Source organism: Penicillium psychrofluorescens (genome assembly GCF_964197705.1).
Source record: "Penicillium psychrofluorescens genome assembly, chromosome: 1".
Taxonomy (NCBI): Eukaryota; Fungi; Ascomycota; class Eurotiomycetes; order Eurotiales; family Aspergillaceae; genus Penicillium; species Penicillium psychrofluorescens.
In genome coordinates, this window is record NC_133439.1 from 2,693,884 (window position 1) to 2,717,368 (window position 23,485).

Below are 23,485 nucleotides of genomic sequence, written 5' to 3' on the forward strand. Positions count from 1 at the left end.
CTATTTCCCTTATTAAGTCCCCTTACTAACGTTATTTACTTATAAGAGGGATTAATACTAAATAACTAAGCTTACTCTATAAGCTCTCCTCCCCTTATTAGAAAAAGAAGTACTTAAGCCTATTTCCTATAATTAATTTATAGATAAGTATCCTATTAAACTCCTTAAGCTAGAATAAACTATTATTCTTAACCTTATTAATTTAGTATAGGCTAAACTATTATATATAAAGCTTATTTCCTAAATATATATCGCTATTATAAATAGTATTATAGAGGAGAACTAGGTTATTCTCCTAAAGAGGGTAGTAGTAAAGCTAGTAGCGTTTGTTAAAGTTATTATAATTCTACTCTTATTATTACTATAGTTAAAGTATAGCCTCCTTTACGTTATTACTATAGTACTAAAGTTAGTAAGTTTATATCTTAAAAAGCTCTTCCTATATCTAAATAGTTTCTTAAGGTAGGGAGCCTTAGGTTAGGATCTCTATCTCTATTAGAAGAAGGGCGTCCTTACTAAGTAGGAAATAGTATAAGGATATACTAATTGATTCGTTTATAGTTATTTAGTTAGCTATTAATACTATTAGGTATAGGGTAGTCTAGTTCCTACCTATCCTATTTATCCCTTTTATAATAATATTCTTTATTACTTAGATTAACTTCTTAATCCCTCTATTTACTAGAGCGTAATATATAGAGATTTAGAGGCCCTTAATATAGTATTTCTATAGGAAATAGGTAATAGCTAACCTTATCTCTAGACTATTATCCTAAATAATCTCCTAAGGTATACCCTATTTATAGAAGATTTCCTCTTATAAGAACTAGTAGATAGACTCTATATTTACTTCTTAAAGTAGTTAACCTTCTATCTACCTAGAGAGATTATTATATACTTATATAAATATAGTATACCCCTTATCGTTTAGTATCTTCCTAACGTCTAAAGTAACTTTTCTCTAAGTATATAATAAGTATATTAAATTCGCTAGTTCCTTAATATAATTTAGTAGCCTTATATTATAAGTAAAGTAGCTCTTATAGTAGGCTAAATAGGCTAAATATATCCTATCTTATTAATATCTCTACTAGAGTACCTTATAAATTAATTCCTACCCTTTATAGCTAAGCTCCTTATAGACCCCCTTTAAGAGTTATTCCTTCTTCTCCTTCTAATCTATAACTTAGTATAGAGGTAGGCTTTACTACTTATAATTCTATCTATAATAGAAGAGGTAGTAATCTTAAATAAGAAAGTCTAAAGCTTTCTTCTTTAGGTAACTAAATTATAAGATTAATATATTAAGTAGCTATCTTATAGTTATAAGATATTAAGTAATCTCTTCTAATTCGCTTAAGTATCTATTAGTAAAGATATATAATTTAGGAATTTCTATATTATTAATATACTATAAAAAGTAATATACTTTATAAGTAGGTACTAAATAATTAATATAGGGGTATTAGGTACTAACTAACGCTATAATATAATTATTAATATTAACCTTATACTATTCTATAATAAGCTCTCTTAATACTATAGGTTAATAAGAAAGTCTATCTACTACTAAATTCTTTACTCTAAGGATATACTAAACTTTAAAGTTAAAGAGGCGAATCTAAGTAATCTAATTAGTAATAAGAGTACTAAGAAGATTAGTTACTAAATAATTAAGCTAAGTAACTAAGGTTTTTATATCTATCTCTAGAATAAAGTATATCTTATAGAGCTAAGACTAAAACTTCTTTAGTACCTTAAGAACGCCTTAATACTCCTACTTTATAGTATTATATCTAGATTTAGTAGTTAATTAGATACCTAATTTATACTATATAGGGTACTTCTTCCCTTTAAACTCCTAGCTTAGAATAGCCCCTTAGCCCTTTATACTTATATTAATATAGATAAAGATAATATAAGGGTTAGTATTATAGTTAATTAGGTAGATAATAGGTCTAGTTATAAGAATAAACTTTAGTTAGTTAAACGATTCTTATTATTTATTTCCTTAAGTAAAACTATTCTTATTCTTTAGGATTTAGTAGAGGGGCTCTAAGATAATTATAAACTTCTTAATAAGAATCTAAAAGAAGACTACTAGTCTAAGGAATATATAGATATTATAGTAATTTATTAGGATAGACTAGTTTATAAGCTTTATAACCTTCCCCTCTTCTAGGTATCTACCTTTATAATTATATACCTAACTAATAATTATAACCCTTAGTTAGTAGAACTAGGATTTTTTAGCTAAGATAGTCCTATTAGTAAGTTTAATTAGATTTAGATAGTAGTCTAAATTCTATAGGTACTCTAAGATATATTAGTAAATACTAGGTATAGCGAATTCTTTATTATATCTTATCTTTAGTCCCTTAATACTAATATTATTAAGGAATATATAATACTTCTTTAGTATATAGTTATTAAGGATAATAATAATAGCTCTTATAAATTAGGTAACTAAATTCGTTACTCCTTAAAGGATTATTATCTAATAGAGTAATCTAAAGGGGGTTATAATAGTAGTTTTATCTTAGTCCTATTTGTTAAGGGTAATCTAATTATAGCTAGAGAAGAAATTAATTAGTAATATTATTACTATTCTAGTAAAATCTTTAGTAAACTTATTAGTATCTAGTAGGATATTAGCGTCCTAAATTATATATTTATTTACTAGGATTAAGGCGTTAATAAGCTAGTACCTAGTTATTTTCTTAATTAAGAACTATAGATTCTAATAAGGACTATAACTACGCTTAAGAGTACTAATAGTTAAGTATTATTTTAGTATTTTAGTAGCTACCCTATTTAGGGTATATAGTATTTAGAAGCTAAGGTATATCTATACTTTATATTTAACTATTTAAATATATTATAGGGGTACTACTTTACTATAGAATCTCTTAATATATAACTATCCCTAAGTAAGAGCTCCCTCCCTCTTAAGAAGTAGCTCCCTTAATAACTCCCTCTCTTTTAATAGTAATTTAGATCCCTTTAGTACTATATCTAGTTATTTAGGTAACGCCTATTTACTATATAGGAATATAGCGATATAGGGCTATAAGAAGTAGTTAAATTCTATTTACTTATTAGGCGCTAGGTTTATAAGATATATTACCCTATAGACCTCTTCCTAGTTTAATAGATCTCTTAGCTTTAATCTATCTAAATTAGATAATTAGACTAGTAATACCTTATCTACTTTTCGCTTATATGTTATATTTATTAGTATAATAGGATACCTAGATCTCTCTTATTACTTATAATTATAAGCCCCTTAGTACTACTAAATCTTATCTTATCTTTTCTACTCCCTTTATATAGCTTATTAAAAGGCTAGGTTATACGCCTAATTATTATAGTTATTATCGCTATCTATATACTCTTTAAATACTATCCCTTTTATAAGTTTATTATTTATACTAAGTAGAATCTATTTAGCTAATATTAGCCCTATTAATAGGGCTTTAACCCTATATTTATTATTATATTTTTTAGGATTTTTATAGTTTCCTCCCCCTATAGTAGCGATAGTAGCTATATTTACTAGGTTCTTTCTTATATACTATATAGTAGATACCTCCCTATCTAGGCGCCTACTTCTTAAAAACCCTACTTCTTATTTAGCTAGATATTATAGTATTAATATATATTATCCCTTAAGGTATAGGCGATAAAACTAAGCTTCTAGGTTTAATTAGACGAAAAGATTATATATTTATATAATCTATTAGGTATCTCTTAAGTTATTATAGCTATACTATAAGCGAATAGTCTATTAAGTAGTAAGTTAGTTTATATATTTTCTATTATAAAGATAGGGGTCTTTATAAGGATATCCCTAATCTAAATTAGTATTTTATAGATATAACTAATTACTTAAACCCTCTCCTTATTTAATAAGATAATAGTTATTTAGCCTATTCTTAATATTAACCCTTAGTTTAATAGTAATTATTAAATTTATTATATTTACGCCTAAACTACTATTAATAATTAAATCTATAGGGCTCTTAGTTATCTAGACCTTTATAAATAGAATATTAAGAGAGTAAACTTTATTAGTAATAGAATCCCTTACTAGCTCTAAGATCTAAGTATCTATAAGATTAACTTATATAGTAGGATTAGGCTTTAGCTCTCTAATAGATAGTAGGAGAACTAAAAAGATAGCTTAGTAGAGTCTTAGAGTAAGACTAAGGAGCTCTTTAATTATAATAGATTTAACCCTCTACTTTATAATTTGCTTAAGGATTATACCCTTATCTATAGCCCCTTTTAATTATATAGCTAGCTTCGCCCTTACTAACCTCTTTATTACAAAAGACATTAATATATCTATTATCTTAATATTATTAGCCGCCTTAATAATAGGCTTATTAGGTCCCTCTTCTAGTCTAATTAGGACTAAAGCTAGTTATAGCTCTTCCTTATTAGTATACTAATTAGCCTTATAGCTTCTTATTTAGGTATATTCTCCTTAGCCTATATACTTCTACTTAGCTATTATCCTAATATTAAAGGTAGTTATAATATAAGCGCCTTTAGTAGCCTTAGTAAGCTCCTTATTAGGGTTAGTAGTAAGTCTAGAAATAGCCTATATATAGTTTATAGAAGAAACGTTTAGTTAGGGCCTAATACTTAGCCCCTTTCTTATTAACTACTAATAAAACTATTTAGTAATAAGATCCCTATTTAGAGTTAGTCTATATAAGTTAGCCTTAGGCCCTCTCTTCCTAAATAGCCTAATATAAATCTTTTAAAGGTTTATATCCTAGTAGGCTAGGCCCTATTCTCTATCCTTTATATACTCTAGATAGTATAGCTAATAGTACCCTAAGGTCCTATAGTAATAATATCTTTATAGGCTAGAGTCTATAGTAGTATTAAAGGCTTAAGGACTAAGAGAGCCCTAATTTAATATATAAGAAGCTATTAGAGGTAGGCTATACTAATACTAATCTTTTAATATAATAGGGTTTAGTTACTAATAGAGACCCTAAGCCTAAATCTAGGCCTATATCGCTAGAGATATTACTTATAGGGATTTAGTTAGCTTAGCTATCTCTTTAGATATAGAGTTTAGTCCTTACTCTTAATAGTAAGGTAGGCTTATAATTAGTAGAGTTATAATACCTAAGCTTATAGTTAGTCTAAGGGCGTTAGTAAATAGTATAGTTTAATCCTTATAAAGATAGGTAAGCTACTACTACTCCTTAGGCTTAAGTTTATTAGGCCCTTTAGTAGTTACTTTACCTTATATAATATACTTCTTTTATTTAATTAATTCCTTAGCTATAGCTATAATTCTAAAGAAGCTTATTATATTAGGTTTCTTAATATTAATATTTATTTAGGTAAATATCTTCTCTTCTAGTTAGTTTAGTAGTCTATATATAAACTAGATATAGTAGGTAAAGTTCTCTAAATACTTATCTTTAATAAGGCGATTTAAAATTACTATAAATTCTTAAATATACTAATATAGAGTTAATTCCTCCTAAGGATAGCGCTCCTAAATAAAACTATAGAGGTAGGGCCTTAATATTATAAGCTAGTTAACGTCTAAATCTTAGTAAAGGTCCTTTACTTTCTTAATAAAAGCTTCTTAATCCTTAGTCTTCTACTTAGGGAGCTATTTAAACTCCTTATAAATAAAGTATATATAGTAGTCTAAGAGCTCTTTAAGGATTATCTTTTAATTATAAATTCTATAATTCTTATATAGCTTCTTAAACTAGTATAAGAATTCTATAATATCCTTACCCTTAAAGTAAGGAGTCTTAATAGCCTTAGGCTATAGAAGTAGATATATCTAACCTAGGTTTATAATAACTAATAGGTCTATCTACTAGGGGGTTTCTACCTATAAGCGATTTATCTTTAAAGGGGTAGACATCCTACTAAATATTATATTAGCTCTAAAGGAGGCGGTATTAGATATAGCGCTTTTAATAGGTTAGTAAGGTATAAATTAAAGTAATTTAGTAGGTTCTTTCGATTTAGAGCTTATAATAATTTCTTTAACTATTTTTAATATAATATATTTAATTTTAATTTATAATATAATAGCCCTTAGGGCTACTATATCCCCTTTCTCTTTAGCTCCTATTTTAACTTAACCCCCTATACCCTCTCTAGTAGGCTCCTTTAGCTAATTATAAATCCCTACTATAGCTAAATTTAGGCTACTCTTCTTACTAATTAGGTCTATTTAGTTCCCTAAAAGTAACTACCTTATAACGACTAAGAGGAGGACGTTCTATATAGATAGGCTCTATAAGTATAGGAACCTAGGGTATAATCTTTCTAATTTAGCTATTAGGTTTACTAGACTATAGTAAAAGAATAGTATATTACGATCTCTCCCTATCTAGGCGTATATTACTATTAACGCTACTCTTACGAAGTACTATATAGCTACTAGATTTATTAATAGATCTATTTCTTCTACTAACTTTAGCTCTTTGCTTATATAGCGAATTCTCTAGGTTCTAGCGACTCCCCTATCTTTAACCCTCCTTCTAAATAGTTCTCTTAGTTAGGTCTTAGACCCTTAAGACGTTCCTTAATCTAAGTATAAGCACTATTTATAGAGTAGGAAGCGTTATATAGGGGTGCGCTAGGTCGAAGCTAGTAGACTAATAGGAGAACTAGGGGATTTAGCTCTCTACTAAATCGAATACTACGACTAAATAGAATAATAAAGCAATTGAACTCCTAAATATAATCGAATAATAAGTGTATTATACGTAGTAGGAAATCTAGACTATAGGAATTCTCCCCCTGATCATACTAATGCCTCGCCTATAAGGCCTATATCGTCACGTGGGCACTAGGCGCCAGCCTGGCTGCAATATGTATAGGAATAGATTCTAGAAGATGCCTAGAACAATTCTACGGAAACTATGTGGTTTTTCGAATCGAACTATCTATACAAGAAATATAGATATAATTGCAAGCCATATTCAGGACACATGCATATACATCAACCGTGAGAAGTGGGAATGGAATGAAGGTGCTCAATTTCCTTGCCATTGCGCCTCAGGCGCCATGTTGCACAGGTGATTATTATAAATCTTAGTGTCGATTTTCCTCGACAAGATTGATTACCTTGAAATTGCGTTCTTGAAATTTCTGACCCGTTACTTCTGTTTCTGCTTCTTTTCGCCTGGCTCGTACTCTGTTTTGTTCCATAACTGTGTTCTCACCTCACATGCGTAACAACCAGCCTTTGCATGCTAGCCACGCTCGCACAGAAATTGGGCTTCTCCTCTCCCACAATTCTCAACTTCAGTCCGAGAGCCTGAACAAAAAGGTTGCAAGTGTGAACAGGCAGCTAGGTCAGAAAGAAAACCAGATAGAAGAGAAAGGTAATCAATTGAGAGCTATAGTCCACGGGAATTCTAAGTTAGAGAAGGAAAAGAAGAAGAGGAAGCGAAAGAAGAGACAAGACTATTTATCCCTTCCGCGTATCCTAGTCTTAATCCTCCAACTAGTCGCATCTCTAGCCTCAGCCCGACGGCTAGTCACTTTGTCTTAGCAGTCTCCATCCGACGGCTAGTCATAGCAAGCAGTTTCCTTGAAACTCTTCTATACTCACCCTAGGGCACTTTCTTTCGCCCTTTTAAAATAATAGGGGTGTTAAGGGCACATTAAGAATTAGCCATACACAATATGTGGCTTAAGTACGGCTGAGCGGATGGGAAGCCCTATTCTCCACACCCTATGGTCGCATGTACTTAGAGTACCCTTGAGAGTGTCCATATTGTACACCTCCAACATAGTGAAGAAGAGCAAGTGCACAGCAGAGAATGTGGGTGAGAATCACCTGTTGGGGTGCCGGTATAGTGGAACCATGGATAAATTATTTGCACAGAATCGCAGCCATGAGGCGCACAGATGGATATCATACTAGATATTTTGGTCGGAATAGAGAGAGATACATAATTAACACATGGAGTATAGATTTAAAATATTTCGTAGGGAGTCAGAGATATATATTCGAACGTAGGTGAGCGATGTGGACCAAATACCATTTTGTTGATGCTCAATCGTCCCGGAGTCGAGTCGTATCTTCCTCATAGGGAGCCAGAGGGCATTTTAGTTTGTTTATTCCCGTTGTTCCTTGACTTCTTTCCCCGCACTTCGTCTTCTCGAACAACCCTGGATAGAGTCAATTCCATATTGTCCGGGAATTCACCGTGTCTTCAAATACCGTTCTGTACGTTGTTCTGTATGAATTCTGAATAAATCTGCAAGGCGAACAGTACGTTGCTATGTATACATTACATGCCCCGAGTACTTGATAATGCTATCTATATTGACATCATAGCTTCGCATTCACACTCTGCCCCTGCACCGCGCGATCCACAATTTCCATCGCCCGGAGCAGATCATAATCATGCTGCTTAGGCGTGATAACCTGGACACTGAGCGGAGAATCCAGGTATACGCGGCGGTCGACCGTTTTTTCGTTCCCTGGTCGATCTATTAGTATAGTTATATCGCGAGAAAAAAGGGAAAAGAAAGAAGAAGAGACGTACACAATAGTCGATTCGCCTTATCCCAGCTCCCTAGCACCGGCGCATCCATTTCACGACCGCTTTCAAGATCTTTCTCGCCAAACGGCCGAACGGGAACCACGCCAGCCGGGTAATCTAGTAGCACGAAGGTGGAGGTATAGCCTACCGCATTATAGCGGTCCATTTCGGGGACGGGGTGCGGTGCGATGGGGCAGATGATAGCGTCGATATGACGGGTATGCTTGGAGGAGGAGAGAATCCACATCTTCATCATCTCCTTCTCGACCTCTGCACGCTGGGCCTGCAGCGCCGCCAGTTGGTTGATATGCAGGGCTTTGCCGCGCTTCATGCGGCCCTGCAGCCAGGGGATGAGTGGCTCGCCCATGCCCTCAATCAAATCGAGCATGTTGGATCCATCGTCAACACTCATGAGGCGACCGGCTAGGGCTTGGCATTTGGGGAGAACGGGTGGGAGTGGGAGATCAACGACTTCGACGCCTGGCGTGCGGCGCAGGAGGTTCGCGACTTCACCCAGGATGCGTGTGATTGGTGGTAGGGGAGTGACGAGGCCGTCAGTTTTTAATACGCCCACTGTGAAATTCCGTGGAGGCGACAGGGAGATCGTGGAAGGAGATGGCCAGTATCCCGGGATGCCGTCCTCGCCGAACAGCTCCGCGCGAGGGACAATCTCCGCCATTACGGCGTCGAGATCCGCCACCGATCGAGCCAGTGGTCCAGCCACGGCTTGCAGCGCAATGCGCCCCTTCCCAGCCATCTGCCCACCCTCCTGTCCACCGAACGGCACACGTCCCTGGCTGGGCTTGAACCCATAGATCCCCTGACACATAGCCGGCACGCGGATGCTGCCGCCGATATCCGTGCCGAAGCCGACCATCGAGCCATGCATAGCGACCAGCACGCCCTCACCGCCTGTACTGCCGCCAGCGGTCCACTGGCGGTTCAACGGGTTCAGCGTGCGCCCGAAGAGGTGGTTGCAGCTGTCCAGCGTGGCCAGGGTTTGTGGGATGTTCGTCTTGGCGATCACCACCGCGCCGAGCGACTGCAGTAGGTCCACGAGTGGTGCGTTTGCCGACGCCGGCTTAAAGGCTAGCGCTGACAACCCGATACTCGAGTCCACGCCCTCTACGCAAAAGGTGTCCTTGACGGACACGGGAAGGCCGTGTAATGGGCCCACGGGGGTTCCCGTGCGCTGGAGGTGCTCGTCCAAGTCCCGCGCTCGCTGCAATGCGCGCGGGAAGAGGGGTTCCGTCAAACAGCGCGTGAGTTGGTGGGCAATTGCCGCTCTCTAGTATAGGTGTTAGTACAGCCAGCCACCAGAGGGGAAAGAAAGACTCACCTTGCAAAACGCTTGCACCGCCTCTTCGGCCTTCAATCTCCCCTCCGCCATCTCCGCCACTAATCCGCGCACATCGTAATTTTCAGTAATATTCAGCTCTTGGGAACTGAGAAGTCCACATGTGCGCGGGATCTCCATCACGTTGGCGCGCTCGTATTTCTTCGGGCCGTCGGTGATGGACTCGGCGGGCGAGAGCATCCCCGCGGGAATGAGGTGTGCGGGTAGGCGCCATTCGGCAGGGATAGATGCAGAGAGCTGGGCTTGTTTACGCTGTGCGACGCCCACATAGGCGGGTGACTCGGATGCGGGCATGGTGGATGATGGATGAAAGAGGAACGGGAGAAAGAAGAAGTTGGTGTGATGTTGTTCGGTTGCGGGGAGTGCGGAGAAGAAACCTCGGCTGCTCATGGGATCATGCCGATACATTATACTACATGTATCTATCTCCAAGTCTAGGCAATTGAACTAAAACCGCGACACATCCCTCCCAAACAAATTGTTCAGCAACCACCGAAACCCAACCCGCAACTTGTTACGCCAGCTAATGCTCATCGTGAGATACGCAGAGTTCCACACCAACCAGGCCGTGCGCCCCGTCAATCCCTCGGGCAGGTACTTGTTGCGCGTGCTGCCCTTGGTATGATCATGCGGGATCTGCATCAGCGCCCGCGCGTTGCCAATGTATGCCAGCGTGCCGAGATTGCGGAATGAGAAAGGCGGCGTGTTGGCTAAGTCATGGCGATTCAGATGGGCTGCCAGCCATTTGGATTCTTGGAATGCGGCCTGGGCCGTGGCGGGAGGCGCGCCAGTCTCGGGCATGGCATTATCGCCCAGTGCGAAGACGTCTTGGAGCACGGCCGTGTGGCCAGCTTCATTTTCCAGTTGAACGCGGAGATGGCCGTCCACAAGCAATGCGCCGGTTTTGGGGGCTTTTTTGTAGTGCCACTGCATGTTCGCCGATGAATCATTCTTGAGACGCGCCGACTCTGTTGGAAAGGTTTCGATAGACCCCAATGACTCGCGGACGAAGTTGGTCATCGCGTTTCCAGTCACCCACACGCACAAGCCGACGCCGACTTCTCCTTCCTCCTGCGTCTTGAGCGTCAGACAGCGTTTCGGGTCCATCTCATACGGCGGCTCAGCTCCCGGAGAGCCCCAGCGCAGGCCCTGAACATGATGGGAGGTCTTGATATCGATCCCTTCGCTCTTCATCGTCTCCACTGCGTATCGCGAGAGCGACTCATCAAACATGGACAGGACAGAAGGCGCAATGTCATACAACGCGATTTGAGGAATGCCTTCCAAAGCAGGGTATATCTTCATCATATCCGAATAGATAAAGTCGCGCAAAGACGCTGCCAGTTCTGTGCCAGTGGGACCAGCCCCAACAATAGCGAAATGCAGCAGCCACTTCCGCATCTCTGGAGTGGTTGTGGGCAAGACGGCCAGCTCGAAGCATTCACGTACGCGGCGCTTCACCCGTTTAGCGTCCCCGATATCCTTGAAGAACATCGCGTTCTCCCGCACACCGGGCGTACCAAACGTGCGGCTTACGGCGCCGACCGCAATGACCAATTTATCATAGGGGACCTCAAACGTTTCCCCCTGTTCCCATTGACGCTGGGCCGCTGGCTTCAGAGAACCTTCCTCGAATTGTCGCTCATCATCCGTCCGCGGCGTCTCGGTCACGCCGCTCTTGACGACGGTTGCTTCGCATAGAATTGTCTTCTTCTTCAGGTCAATGGCACGCGCCGCGGCTTGGATAAAGTCGACTTTGGCGTGGCGATCCCGCACCGGTTCCACGATATTGGAGAAATCCAGCGATCCGCTGGCCGTATCGGTGAGGAGAGGAGTAAAGACGAAGTATGAGCGAGGGGAGATGATGATGGGCGAGTAGGTTTTGGGCGACAGTTTGCGCGATAGGGTATAGCCGCCCCAGCCAGAACCTAGAATGATGACGCGCTCCTTGTGGCGACCAGCTTCACCGGTAGCAGTGGAATGCTCGATGTGTGTTGCGAAGCATCTCCTCGTAACAGCTTTGGAAAAGTTGAATCGAATTGTAGTCAAGAGGACACGGTGGGATGGAGACCGCATCACGCTCAATGGCAAGGGCTGCATTTTCCACAGACCTGATAGCTTCAATACGGCATTATTAGTTGTGGTTCAGGATATATAAGACCAGGAGCGGCTGTAGCTTGTAGTTAATAGACTTTGCCTTCTGACACATCCATGACTTCATCCTCGGCAAGGCCATGAAGGAAAGAATCGGAAAGGAATGTTGAGGCTATCTGAAGCTCCACTGAACTCCAACCGGCGACGGATGCTCATCCCACCCGTCATTAAGTTTAGTAGAACTGCCTGGAGCCCACAGCGCGAGCCGGAACTCTTCGGGACTGTCAAGGAAGACTAGCACGTGCCACGAAGCTATCGGGAGAAACAGGCTGCACGCGAGGTTCCCATGGCCAGTAGTCTGCATCCATGATTGATGGTGTCAGAGAGAGAAAAAGCAATAGTTAGTACGTGCTGCAGTCAAGGGACAAAGTAAAAAGGGACCGCGAGAAGGCACGTACGGTCACGTGATGTCTATACATACAAACCCGACGAGTGGCGAGTATTCTTGAAATGACTCATATGCTTTAGAGTGTACTCTACGAATGCATTATTCGGAAACTGTGACGCTAGACTTCCCCTTCAACGATATCCTGGTTCTCGAATTCAGCTTTACCTCCACATTCGTACGACTTGAAGACTGGAGCCGAAGCGAAACGTACTAAGTCGAGGTTTATTGTCACGGCTTGAAGAACAGGTGTAGAGATATCTGCAGGAGTCGAATTATGTGAAGATATTGATTTTGTAAGACAGGGTTGAGAGGAGTGTGAGAGTCATTCGAAAAACTAGCTAGAAACACACTCGATCGAGAATGCGATGATATCGCAAAAGCAAACGGCCACCCATGCGAGTTATAGACATTATTAAGGAAACGTACAGCATCGCCACATACCCTATCCCGTAACTTAGCGTCGATGAATATTGAAGGAACTACACATATTGGAATTAATCCTAAACAAAAGGTCATAAGTAAACGTAAATTCATACTTTCCAACCATCCATGAAATTGATCCCTTCGTCGGGGAATTGACAGGCTTCGGCTGTTCCAAAATTTCCCCCATAGAGTTCAAATCACAATGTTGATCAAGTTTCTCGACAACTTCCTACATACGAGGACACCATCTAGTTCCCTAATACCCTATCACAAATGAGTGGCGTTGAGTGGCGTTGTGGCGCCCCCGCTGTCCTCGGATTTAGGAGCAGACTACCACATCAGGAATTACCCGTCGCGGATCTTCACCTAATCTACTTACTTTCTATACATTTCCAGAGCATTCACGAATCATCTATCTGACTCATATACTCTATTAATCATTTTCGGCCATTTCCAAGTCCGAAAGCAGGAAAGCTGCCCTCGGAGTGTTGTTTGGCCCGAAGGCAGCATGGTTGTACGTAGACCTATTCGTGGACTCGCCATGACGAAATGCTACGGCTGCCTGGGGGCAAAAAGTATACCAGAGGTCTATATAAGTGGCATACATTCCCGTCATCTGTAGTTCTGCTGCTGTATCCACGAATATTTGAATATTCTTCCCATACTTGGAATACTTTTTGATCAATATGGCGAATCTCTACTACCTCAATAACCCTCCCCATCCCCTTTGGGAATACCTCTCCAGTGCCCTTGAGGAGCATCCCTTCTTTGCTCCTCAGGGTCGCCAGCCGCACAACCACCACCGTGGCCCTCGTCAGCATCCGTTCGGAGGGTGGGGAGCTACACCCCAGGCCGAGGACGCCCCCCAACAGGCTGAGGAACAGCAAGCCGGGCCGTCCGACAAGCAACAAACCGAGGATAACTCTTCCTCATCATCAGACTCCGAGTCCTCAGACGACGAGAAGAAGCACCGTCGCGGAAAGCGCGGTGGTAAAGGAAAACGCAAGGCTCATGGAAAGGGCTGCGGCAAGGGCAAGCATGGACCGAGCCATCATCACAACGGATTTCCCCACCAATACGCCGGTCCCTTTGGAGGTCCTTGCGGAAGAGGTGGTCCTCACCACTATGGTGGACCCGGCGGCCGCTGGTTTGGAGGCCGAGGAGGTCGCGGAGGCCACGGCGGACCGCGAGGATGGCACCACGGCCCTCATCCCCATCACCATGGAGGACCTCCTCCGTTCGCACGGGGAGGACCTGGATTCCCGGACTTCGACTTCCTACGCAACTTAGGCTCCCAGTTCGGCTTCCCGTTCGCAGAGCAGAAACCAGAGGGCGTCGACTTCGTACCAACCGTGGATGTCTTCGACACGGCAACCAAATACATCGTGCACGTCTCTCTCCCCGGCGCAAAGAAAGAAGATCTCAGCATCGATTATGACGCCGGCGAGTCCGTACTACGTCTGGCAGGTGTTGTCTACCGCCCCGGTATCAGCGAGGATCTGCACCAGGGACTCGTGATGGAAGGGCGTGCGCGCGAAGTGGGCGTGTTTGAGCGCGAGGTCCGCCTCGGCTCGCGCGCGGCTCCGGCTGCTGTTGTTGTCGAGGAGATCTCGGCGAAACTGGAGGATGGGGTGCTTAATGTTACCGTCCCTAAAATTCAGGAGCCGGAGGTGAGCAAGAAGAAGAAGGTTGTGGTTGAAGAGGAGGTGAATGAGAAGGAAATGAATGAAAAGGATGCGATGCATGTGGATGAGAGTGAAAGTGAGACTGCTACGCCTGACGGAGGATCTGAGGGTAGCGACGCGGAGGGCGAGGCGAGGGAGTATGTCAAGGTTGCTGTGCAGTGAACAGGCAGCTCTATCTACTACTTGGGTTCAATGTTGTTAATTATCCGACGTTCTGGTTCTACTTTTATAGTCACGATTGCTAGTTTTTGAAAAGAAAATCCTTTGCAACCATTCGGGCCTATCCTGCGCTCGAAATGGTATACATATCCATCTTTATAGTCTTCCTGTAGCCGTTTTAAATCTCTCCAGGGTTCTCATATCCCCCCACGACAACGTACTTCCATTTATGATCCGAGCATCTTCCTTGGCAAATCCAAGCACCAAACCGAGCCGGTCAGGTATTTTTTTTTTTCATGTTGTTCGCCTCATAGCTGCGCTGAATTGTGTGGTCCACGACCAGGATGTACTCCCGCTGATGTTTCGTTTGACCAAGTCGACCTGGTACAGCCCGTTGGTGTTTACAGCTGGCTCGAAGAGCACAACATGGGCACAATGAGTGTGTAGGTTTAGTCCGGAGAGTCACTTCTATTGCATCACGAAGTTGATTGGCGTAGAAGATCCGATTCACGCCCCGCAGGTCCAAGGTCTAGTCCCTTTACCTGTACCTCAGAGAGTCCCTTCAGGTCACCTAGTGTTGGGGTGTATTATTAGATGTACGTTGAACTACACACACATCCGAAAAGAGCACAATCCTAAATGACCTATATCTCCCCCAAGGTAAGGTAAATCGCTTCCGTTTCTGAGCAGGAATTATAGCTAAAGGTATTTAGAGGAATTACTTATGTTTTTGAAGGCCAAAATGCTTTAGAATTTGACGAATAGTATCGCGGCACGGATTTGTGGGTACGTTTGTAAAAAGAACCCTGCAGCTCTACTACAGGTTCTGACGAGTGAGTTGAAAGGCGAGACAAGTGAATGAGAGAGGGTGTCTCAAGCAGTACACGACGCGAGTCATGCTCACCACGACATCATTTATGACCGCCGGCTGTGGCTGGGAGCAGCCGCGAAGGCGCGTGTCCGGAAGGAGGCCAAGGAGGCATGAGAGGAGGCCTGGAAGGCATCAAAGATCGCACGAAGAACGAAATATATCGAAACCCCCACGAAAAAGAATATGGATTACTGGAAGCGTCAGTGAAAGAGTACTTCCTCGATCATGATACAGCTTCGGGCAGGTGGGGTGACCCTGGCCGCTTACCTCTGGAAAATCAAGGCACGCGACTCCCCACACTGAAGATGCCGTAGAGGAGGACTGGAGAACCCGGGGTTGGGGGTGATTATTCGAGGATCTGAGGGATTGTGGATGTGGAGAACAGGGCTTGCCGTCCGCTCAGCCGTACTTAAGCCACATACCAAGCCGTCAGTGCAGATCATTTATTGAACTGGCCGCGTTAAATTGAGGGGAGCTGCTAAAATATGCGTTTCAATCGATATTCCCGTCTTTCATATCCAAGACCTTATAGATGTTGCTACGAAAGAATATAGCAGCTGGCAACAGTCACGTTTGAGTGATGAAGCATTGAAAGCCGAGGTCAGAAAGGCGTGCGATGTAGCCCTAGATTATGGACTAGACCTGGCACAGATTGATGAAGACAAAGACCCTACTTACTTCAAAGCGTGCGGTGTCAAGTGGGGTATTGCACAGCGCTTTGTTAAGGTCATTAGGTACTGGGCAGAAAACTACAACAGATGCGTGACGAGCGAAGCGGATACATACTGCTCGTTATTCTGGTAGGTTTTTTTGGGCGTCTTTATAATTTGAGATATCTTCTATGCAGCTTGGCGAGAGAATCAAAGTTCATCGATTAATAGACCCGAGTTTCGGAAATCACCCTTTCAATGGTTTCCAGATTTCGATTGTATTCTCGGTCTTGTTGCCAATGAATTGGCTATTTCTTTCAAAAGCGATCCTTAATAAGCGGCCGTGACATCTAGCAGGCTTAGTACTTTTTCACCATTGTGGCCGGCTCATAATGATACATACTAGCCTAGTAAGAAGCCGATATAATGCAGGCAGCTAAAGGTCCTGCACAAACTCGGCAACCTTTGCCGCGACGCCCCAAGCGCTCTCCTCAAACCCCATCAGTTGGCCAATCAAATACGTATCGTGGATCGCGTCTTCTTCATTATGTAGTTCCACTACTTTGCCCTCAATTCCGCGCATCTCCACGGCCCACCGTGTTATGCGCTCGAAGAATAACTCCGAGGTCCCCGCATTCACGAACATGGGAACAGGCGTCGGAAATGGATGGCCTAGCGGCGTGATGTAAGGATTGGCCCAAGGCTCGGAACAGCCGTCCGCATAGGAGTAGGCTCCCCAGGCTGTGTGGTCATATTAGCTTTGTGGTACGGAGGCGATAGCTACGGGAGATCGCTCTGCTTACTACCATACGTGCCTGGGACGAAGTCGGTGCTGCGCTGCGGGTTACCTGTTGGATCCAAATAGAACGGGTCGACCCACGGCGAAAGCAGCACGGCGCATTTGGGTGTCGGTGTCTTGATGGCAGATCCAAACTCATAGAGATAGCGCAGCAGGGCCACGGCGAGGTTGGCGCCGGAGCTATCGCCGGCGAAAATGATATGGTGGGGCAGGATGTTAAGTTGCTGTAGGAGAAACAGGTAGCTCGACAGCGCGTCTTGTAGTGCGGCTGGGAACGGATTCATGCCCCCATGGCCTGAAAGGCGGTATTGCAAGCAGAAGACGGCATCGGCAGTCCCTTTGTCGAGAAAGTACTTGGCGATGGGCCCACACTGCTCCGTCCGCCCGTCGCCTTGGACGAAGGCTCCTCCGTGGAAATAAAGCACGACAGAGTTTGTAGTCACCTGCGCCCCAGGAGCATCCGGATACCAAGTTCCTCCAATCTTGGCGGGCTTGACAGTCTTGGATGCCAGTGGCCCTTTGTAAACATCCGAAGTGGACACTGGAACCGTTTGGAACCTCTTACCCTCCTTTCCTGGGTCCAAAGTGAGCGTCTCCGTGATTCCTACTCGAGACACAGCATCCAGCAAAGGATAAATGATGCGGGTCATGAAGTTCTGCTTCGCGGTCCATTTTCTGTTTGCCTTAAGAAACGGGATCAAAGATATAGTGGCATAGTATGGGAGGCGCACGATGACCACGACGATGTACGACAGCTGGAAAAGGAGCCTTAGCGGCTGATAGGACACCAGGGGATGTCCGTTTCGGGCTGTCATCCTAACGATACTGCAGAGAGATTTTACTGCAGAATTGAGACAATCAGTTTGGGCTTTCCAAAATATATGAAAGTGATGAATATAAAAAATATAAATATGTTAACTAGACGGGAAGGTGAGAGTGCAGAATAGCTTTTTGTTCTACATACCATATATAATGTGTGTCTTAAACGCTTCTCACGTCTTCTCTTGAGGCTATCAAATGCCCTTTAACGAGAAGTGATGGTCGGCCGCAATTGACACGCTGGTTGGGTTTATCTAGGTTGGCGGCCGGCAATGATGTGGAAGAAATAGAGTGGCGGGGGATTAGGCGCCCCCTGGGACGCCTGAAGTGCAAAGAATTTCTGCCTCTCTGCCCATATTGGTAGCCGACCCCGCAAAGAGCCAAGCAAACTGGCTCAGACATGACAGATGGCTTGATACCACCGTTTTCATCATTGTCACATCTGACTACCTGGTAGATTTACTAGTGCATACCCATGTTCTGCATTTCCACAAAATCAATCAGATTTCTGGGTACGTTTGTAAAAAGGACCCTGCAGCTCTACTACAGGCTCTGACGAGCGAGTTGAAAGATATAACTTTAATTAGATTAGAGAAAGACATTAGAGCGACTATTACGAGGGCGAGACTAGACATCTATGCGCTATTAGAATCAATCACCCATCCGTGCCAACACAAGCTCTGTTTCTCTCTTACCCAAAGGCGACCTCTACCCATTTGTCTATAAAGTCCTCTCGAGATATATCCCGTATCATTGGGCGTTTGGCTTAGTGGTAAAGCGCTCGTTGTCCGTTTTATCCGTCCCAATTAACTTTAACAAAAACTAACATGTGTAAATAGTTGCATACGAGAGATCCGGCGTTCGATCCGCCGATCGTCCAACATACTTTTTGTACTTTTTGTTTTCATGTACCTGCAAGACGATTTTGTAGCAATATGATATATCTAAAATATTGTCCGAGATGTCTATCAGCGGCTGTCATGATATATTCTTACTAGTAAAGAGGATGTTGTCTAAATAGTCCAAATTGAAGGACCGGGGATGAGGTGTATCCGCCCTTCATCTACTGTTTCTTTTTGCAGTTGCTGACAACTCTCTTTATTTGTTGTTTTGTACCTTAATGTAGTATAATTGATAATAGAATATATTCGTCTAAAACGAAGGTATGAATTGACATGAGTTTCACATACAAGCTTGTCCCGTTGTTGGGAGAATATAGTTACAAAATTTCCCTAACAAGGATATAAAAACAGTGATAAATAAAAGCCAGTAAAGATCAAGCAGATCATCTTGCTCTGGTCCTTTCTATATAATATTTAGCATTTTGAGAGGAGGATCGCTTTCGTCTCGAGTTTGTCCTCCGCAGAGATAGTTCGCGGGAGGCGGTCGCGAGGTCAATAGATAGGCGCCAACCTCGCACTTGCGATTTTTCATTCTCTTCTCTCTTCATATCTCCATCCATTCCATCTATCGCCGTTGATTTTTTCATTTCGAAGGCGATGAATGGCAGACACTAGCTTTGACTAACAAGAGCACTATGGAGCACTAGGGTACGGATAGTCTCTAGTTTATGGGTTGCATAGACCAGTGGTTGATCAATTGGCAATCAATAGTTTCTTGAAGAGAACGGTAGATGATCCTGGGGACATATAGTTCCATGTAAAGGAATTACTTTATGCTAGTAATATGCAAGCCGTTCCCATTGGTAGTGTTCTAGTACCGAAAATAAGGGCAGGCTGCATTTCCTGGGACTCCGGTCGCGCATGAGAAGTGGGTCCCTAAACCGGACCCTGAAATATTTCTGCGCCACACCGGATCGAGCAGGAGAACAGTGAACAGGAGAATAGTGACCACGGAGTACGCGGAGCTCCTGCAACACACAGACGCACACCAGTTGACAACCTCATCATCCGATGGAACTACAATAAGAGAAGGCGGTGTGTTGGGAGCAGGAAGGGCGGGCTTGAATTCTCCGGACGACGCTAATTGATCAAACTGCTTCTGGGGCGGTTCTAGCGCCAAAGCCAAGACCCGATGCCTCCCGGCGGTTGTTTACCATTGCGACGCTAGCTGGGCCGTCGTTGTGAAGGGCGGCAGGCCCGCCACGTTGGCTTTCTTTCTTGTGGGGGCAACGGTTGTCCGCCATGCTGTACTAATAATGCCGACCGGCACGAGGGGCATTTTTAGCTGGGTCTTCAAACCGGCGAGGTCAAAAAAGGGAGGGGATCGACTTTCAGGCCATTGCGTGTGAAATGACACCCTAGGGGAACTGCCTTTCGACGGGTTTCCGCGTTTCCGCCACTCACATCGTCATCCTGGGTCCCCCCTTGCAGACCCCAGATTTCGTGGTGTAATTGCTGCATCTATACGGCCAAGAATGTCAGCTCTCAAGAGTAATCAGATGTAGACCTTGATGAATCCAATTCACACCAGTGGTTGGTACTCGGAAGGGCTAAAATAGGGGCTCCAGCCACTCTGCACCATGAACCACGGGTGGGTGTCGCCGATATATTGTATGGGAAAGCGAGCGGCTGCAGCGGCAGCTCCACCTGGGCGAGTGTGAGAGAGTGTTGGTTGTTCCTTTTCCAAGGGAGGAGTGCTCTTCATTGCGAGTGTACAAGCAAGTACACCACCGTTAGCACTTAGCGACCTGGCCAGTCTGGTAGATACTATCATCACATCACATCATCATCACCGTGGCCGGAGCAGATTAGTCACTAGTTCGGGGACCACTCGGTTTCGGCGTTATGTATTGACCCTGCAAGCGGTGTGTTGGTGTCATCGTTGCAGCGATCGCCCCGGCGGCGAGGATAACGGGACAATGGAGGCCAACAAGAGTAGTTCGCAGCCTGGGAGACTTCTTTTTGTTGTTGCAATTCGTTAGTTCTGGCCGGGAGTGCACTAGAGAGACAGAACCACCGAGAGAGAACACGTGAGGTAATACCGGCCGATACCGCGCCTTGCCCAAACCGGTCTTGCCTCCCCGATCATCACCTACTCTACTACTCGATCCGACTCGACTCCCTCGACACTTCCCTTCCTCAACGCTGGACGGTCCCTTTCTGTCATTCTCTCATTCTTTCCCATCTCACGCTCCCGGCTTTTAGAAGATATCCAAGACATCCACGTTAACGCCACCTCCCTCGACTCGGTGTCAAGCCAGAACGGACAGGACATCATCCGAAGGTGGACTCCCTAGTCTGAACCCGCCAAAAACCGCCAGCCCACTTAGTCCGCCCGTCTTTCTCAAGGGCTGCTCGTGGTCGCCGGAACCATCCCCTCGTCTTCACTTGCCCGCACCCCAGATCGCTGTGAGCGAGAGAGCGCCTCACTCGATCATCTGTCATCAGCAGCCCCTCTCCCTCGGGTTGTCGCGCAGATCGGATAAGAGGATACAGGCTCCTTTTGCGATCCACGGCAAATTGTCTGTCTGATTTGCCAACCACAACATCTAGAGAATTTCATCACCATGGCCGGCGCTACTCCGATTGACATCGCCACTCGCCAGTCGACCTCGGTCTCCCCGCCGGGCCAGCAGGCGTCGAATCTGACGTCCGCTTTGCAAAGGGCGGGCTCCGGGGAGCGCACCGGCAGCATATCGCATCACCCCGGCGGCGGACTTGGGATGTTCAAGGCCCCTCCTCCTCGTAAGGACTCTATAAGCACCGCCACGCAATGGGGCAATGGCACCAAACCCATCTCCATGGCGGGATCAGCCCGCGACAAAGGACGCCGGGAATCGCTAGCAGGAAGTCTGGTGGGCGGAATGAGCTGGGGTGGTGTGTCTGTCGGCAGTTGGATACGAGATGAGTGAGTGTGGCCCAACATATCGAAAACGCGGGCGCGGGGAGGATATCCTGTGCATTTCCTTCGTCGCACCGCATGACAGGGTAAAAAAAAAAAACAAGACTGACCGGAAATTTTCGTCTAGTATTATTATGACTGGCACGTCACCATTCACCTTCCAGTCGCCATCATTCCACTCGTCGTCGTACCTGCCGAAGCTCGAGGCCAACTTCATGCGGGACTTTTCGTGCTGCGGTGTGACGTTACCGACCCTCCACGACCTATTACAACACTACGAGGAAGCGCATGCGACCAAGTCGCCCAACCAAGGGCACCGGCCGAGCCAGGGTGAAAATCGAGCTGCCTTAGCGGCCGCTGCGATCGCACAGCAACAGAGCCAGCAACATGGCAATGGTCGCGGCCTGCAGCCCGACCGGACATTGGACATGCGCAAGAGTCAGAACCCAGCCACTCCCCAGCATGCGGATTTGGACACGATCGATGACATGGAGTTGGACGAGCCTATGGGAGATGACGACGCCTCCACCTCGCAGTTGTTCTCGTCCCAGTTACGTGACGGTGGACAGGGCGGGTTTGGCAACTCTAACCAGAGCAGCCAGCTGAGTCTAGGCATGCTCCCGACTCCTCAAGGCTTCAACCAGTCGTCACAACCGGGTACGCCAATCGGATCCGGGCTCCCACTTTCTCTACAGAATAACCCGACCGTCTCTTCCGTCAACACTCCCACGTTTGTGGCCAACCCTCTCCAAGCGTCCCAATTCCGCCACACGCCTGATTCCTCCGGACCCGGTACCCCAGCAGAGATTGATGAAAGCATGCTCAGTGGATTTGGCGACTTGGCAATGCAGAACAACGGAATGGGCCAAAACCAGGGCCAGTTCGGACGCTTTTCGGGGAATAATAACGACATGGTCGATCTCTGCATCGATGAGCCGGCCAAGCGCCTGTTTAGCCCCAACGGCGGCATGGGATCTCCCAACGCCCACTTCAAGCTCAGTGGAGCGCAGTACGGGCCCAACAGCGATATTGCACGACGGATCCGGGAGCAGCAACTGGCTGCCGGTGTTCCAGATACCACCACAATCCTCCCCAACGAGGAGCCCAAGCCATTCCGGTGCCCTGTCATCGGATGCGAAAAGGCATACAAGAACCAGAATGGCCTCAAGTACCACAAAGCTGTATGTCTCTCCTTAACATCAAAATCTTTTTTCCAATTAACACTGTTTATCTAGCACGGGCATAACAACCAGCAATTACACGATAACGCCGACGGCACTTTCTCGATCGTCAACCCAGAGACATCAGCCCCATACCCCGGAACCCTCGGCATGGAGAAAGAGAAGCCATACCGGTGCGAGGTGTGCGGCAAGCGGTACAAGAACCTTAACGGGTTGAAGTACCACAAGTCGCACTCCCCACCCTGCAACCCAGATTTCCAGCTTGGAGGTCGTAATCTGAATCTAGGCGGCGGCGTGATGCAGGGACAGAACATCAACGTGGCTGGAGCTGGTCTCCCCGGAATCGGCGAGGAAGGTCTTCTATGATGATCATCAGCTATCTCTTCTCATACCCAATTTCTCTTCTTATCCTCTTCAACCTAACTTGACTCACGCAAAGGGTGATCTCAACGGCCTCTCCCTTCTCTTGGGAAAAAGGGAAAACAGGCCGTGGCTTATTTCTTCTGTCTTGCTTTCAAAGGCTCGCTCCCGTACACGACTTCATGACTTACTGGTTCCGGTGCTCTGGGAGTTTCTGGGGGATTTCTGGTCTCTGGCCTTCGTTTTTCCATCCGTGTGTTGGGTATGGGTACATGGACTTACT

At 44.7% G+C, this 23,485-nt stretch overlaps 5 protein-coding genes across 5 annotated transcripts; 2 read left to right on the forward strand and 3 right to left on the reverse strand.

Moving 5' to 3' along the window:
- Window positions 1-8,338: 8,338 nt before the first annotated feature.
- Window positions 8,339-10,203, reverse strand: PFLUO_LOCUS999 (uncharacterized protein; the record flags this gene model as incomplete). The annotated part of the gene is made up of 3 exons (XM_073787513.1): window positions 8,339-8,490; window positions 8,556-9,840; window positions 9,892-10,203. The coding sequence occupies 3 exons, from the start codon at window positions 10,201-10,203 to the stop codon at window positions 8,339-8,341; spliced, it is 1,749 nt and encodes a 582-aa protein (XP_073635094.1).
- A 153-nt stretch (window positions 10,204-10,356) lies between these two features.
- PFLUO_LOCUS1000 (uncharacterized protein) lies at window positions 10,357-12,009 on the reverse strand (the record flags this gene model as incomplete). Its single annotated transcript, XM_073787514.1, has 1 exon — window positions 10,357-12,009. The coding sequence occupies one exon, from the start codon at window positions 12,007-12,009 to the stop codon at window positions 10,357-10,359; it is 1,653 nt and encodes a 550-aa protein (XP_073635095.1).
- A 1,551-nt stretch (window positions 12,010-13,560) lies between these two features.
- On the forward strand, window positions 13,561-14,721 carry PFLUO_LOCUS1001 (uncharacterized protein; the record flags this gene model as incomplete). The annotated part of the gene is made up of 1 exon (XM_073787515.1): window positions 13,561-14,721. One exon carries the CDS (start codon window positions 13,561-13,563, stop codon window positions 14,719-14,721), a length of 1,161 nt encoding a protein of 386 aa, XP_073635096.1.
- A 1,954-nt stretch (window positions 14,722-16,675) lies between these two features.
- Window positions 16,676-17,853, reverse strand: PFLUO_LOCUS1002 (uncharacterized protein; the record flags this gene model as incomplete). The annotated part of the gene is made up of 2 exons (XM_073787516.1): window positions 16,676-16,980; window positions 17,043-17,853. 2 exons carry the CDS (start codon window positions 17,851-17,853, stop codon window positions 16,676-16,678), a joined length of 1,116 nt encoding a protein of 371 aa, XP_073635097.1.
- Window positions 17,854-21,326: 3,473 nt separating this feature from the next.
- Window positions 21,327-23,208, forward strand: PFLUO_LOCUS1003 (Transcriptional regulator of ribosomal bioproteinsis proteins; the record flags this gene model as incomplete). The annotated part of the gene is made up of 3 exons (XM_073787517.1): window positions 21,327-21,667; window positions 21,789-22,842; window positions 22,897-23,208. The coding sequence occupies 3 exons, from the start codon at window positions 21,327-21,329 to the stop codon at window positions 23,206-23,208; spliced, it is 1,707 nt and encodes a 568-aa protein (XP_073635098.1).
- Between the last annotated feature and the right edge of the window lie 277 nt (window positions 23,209-23,485).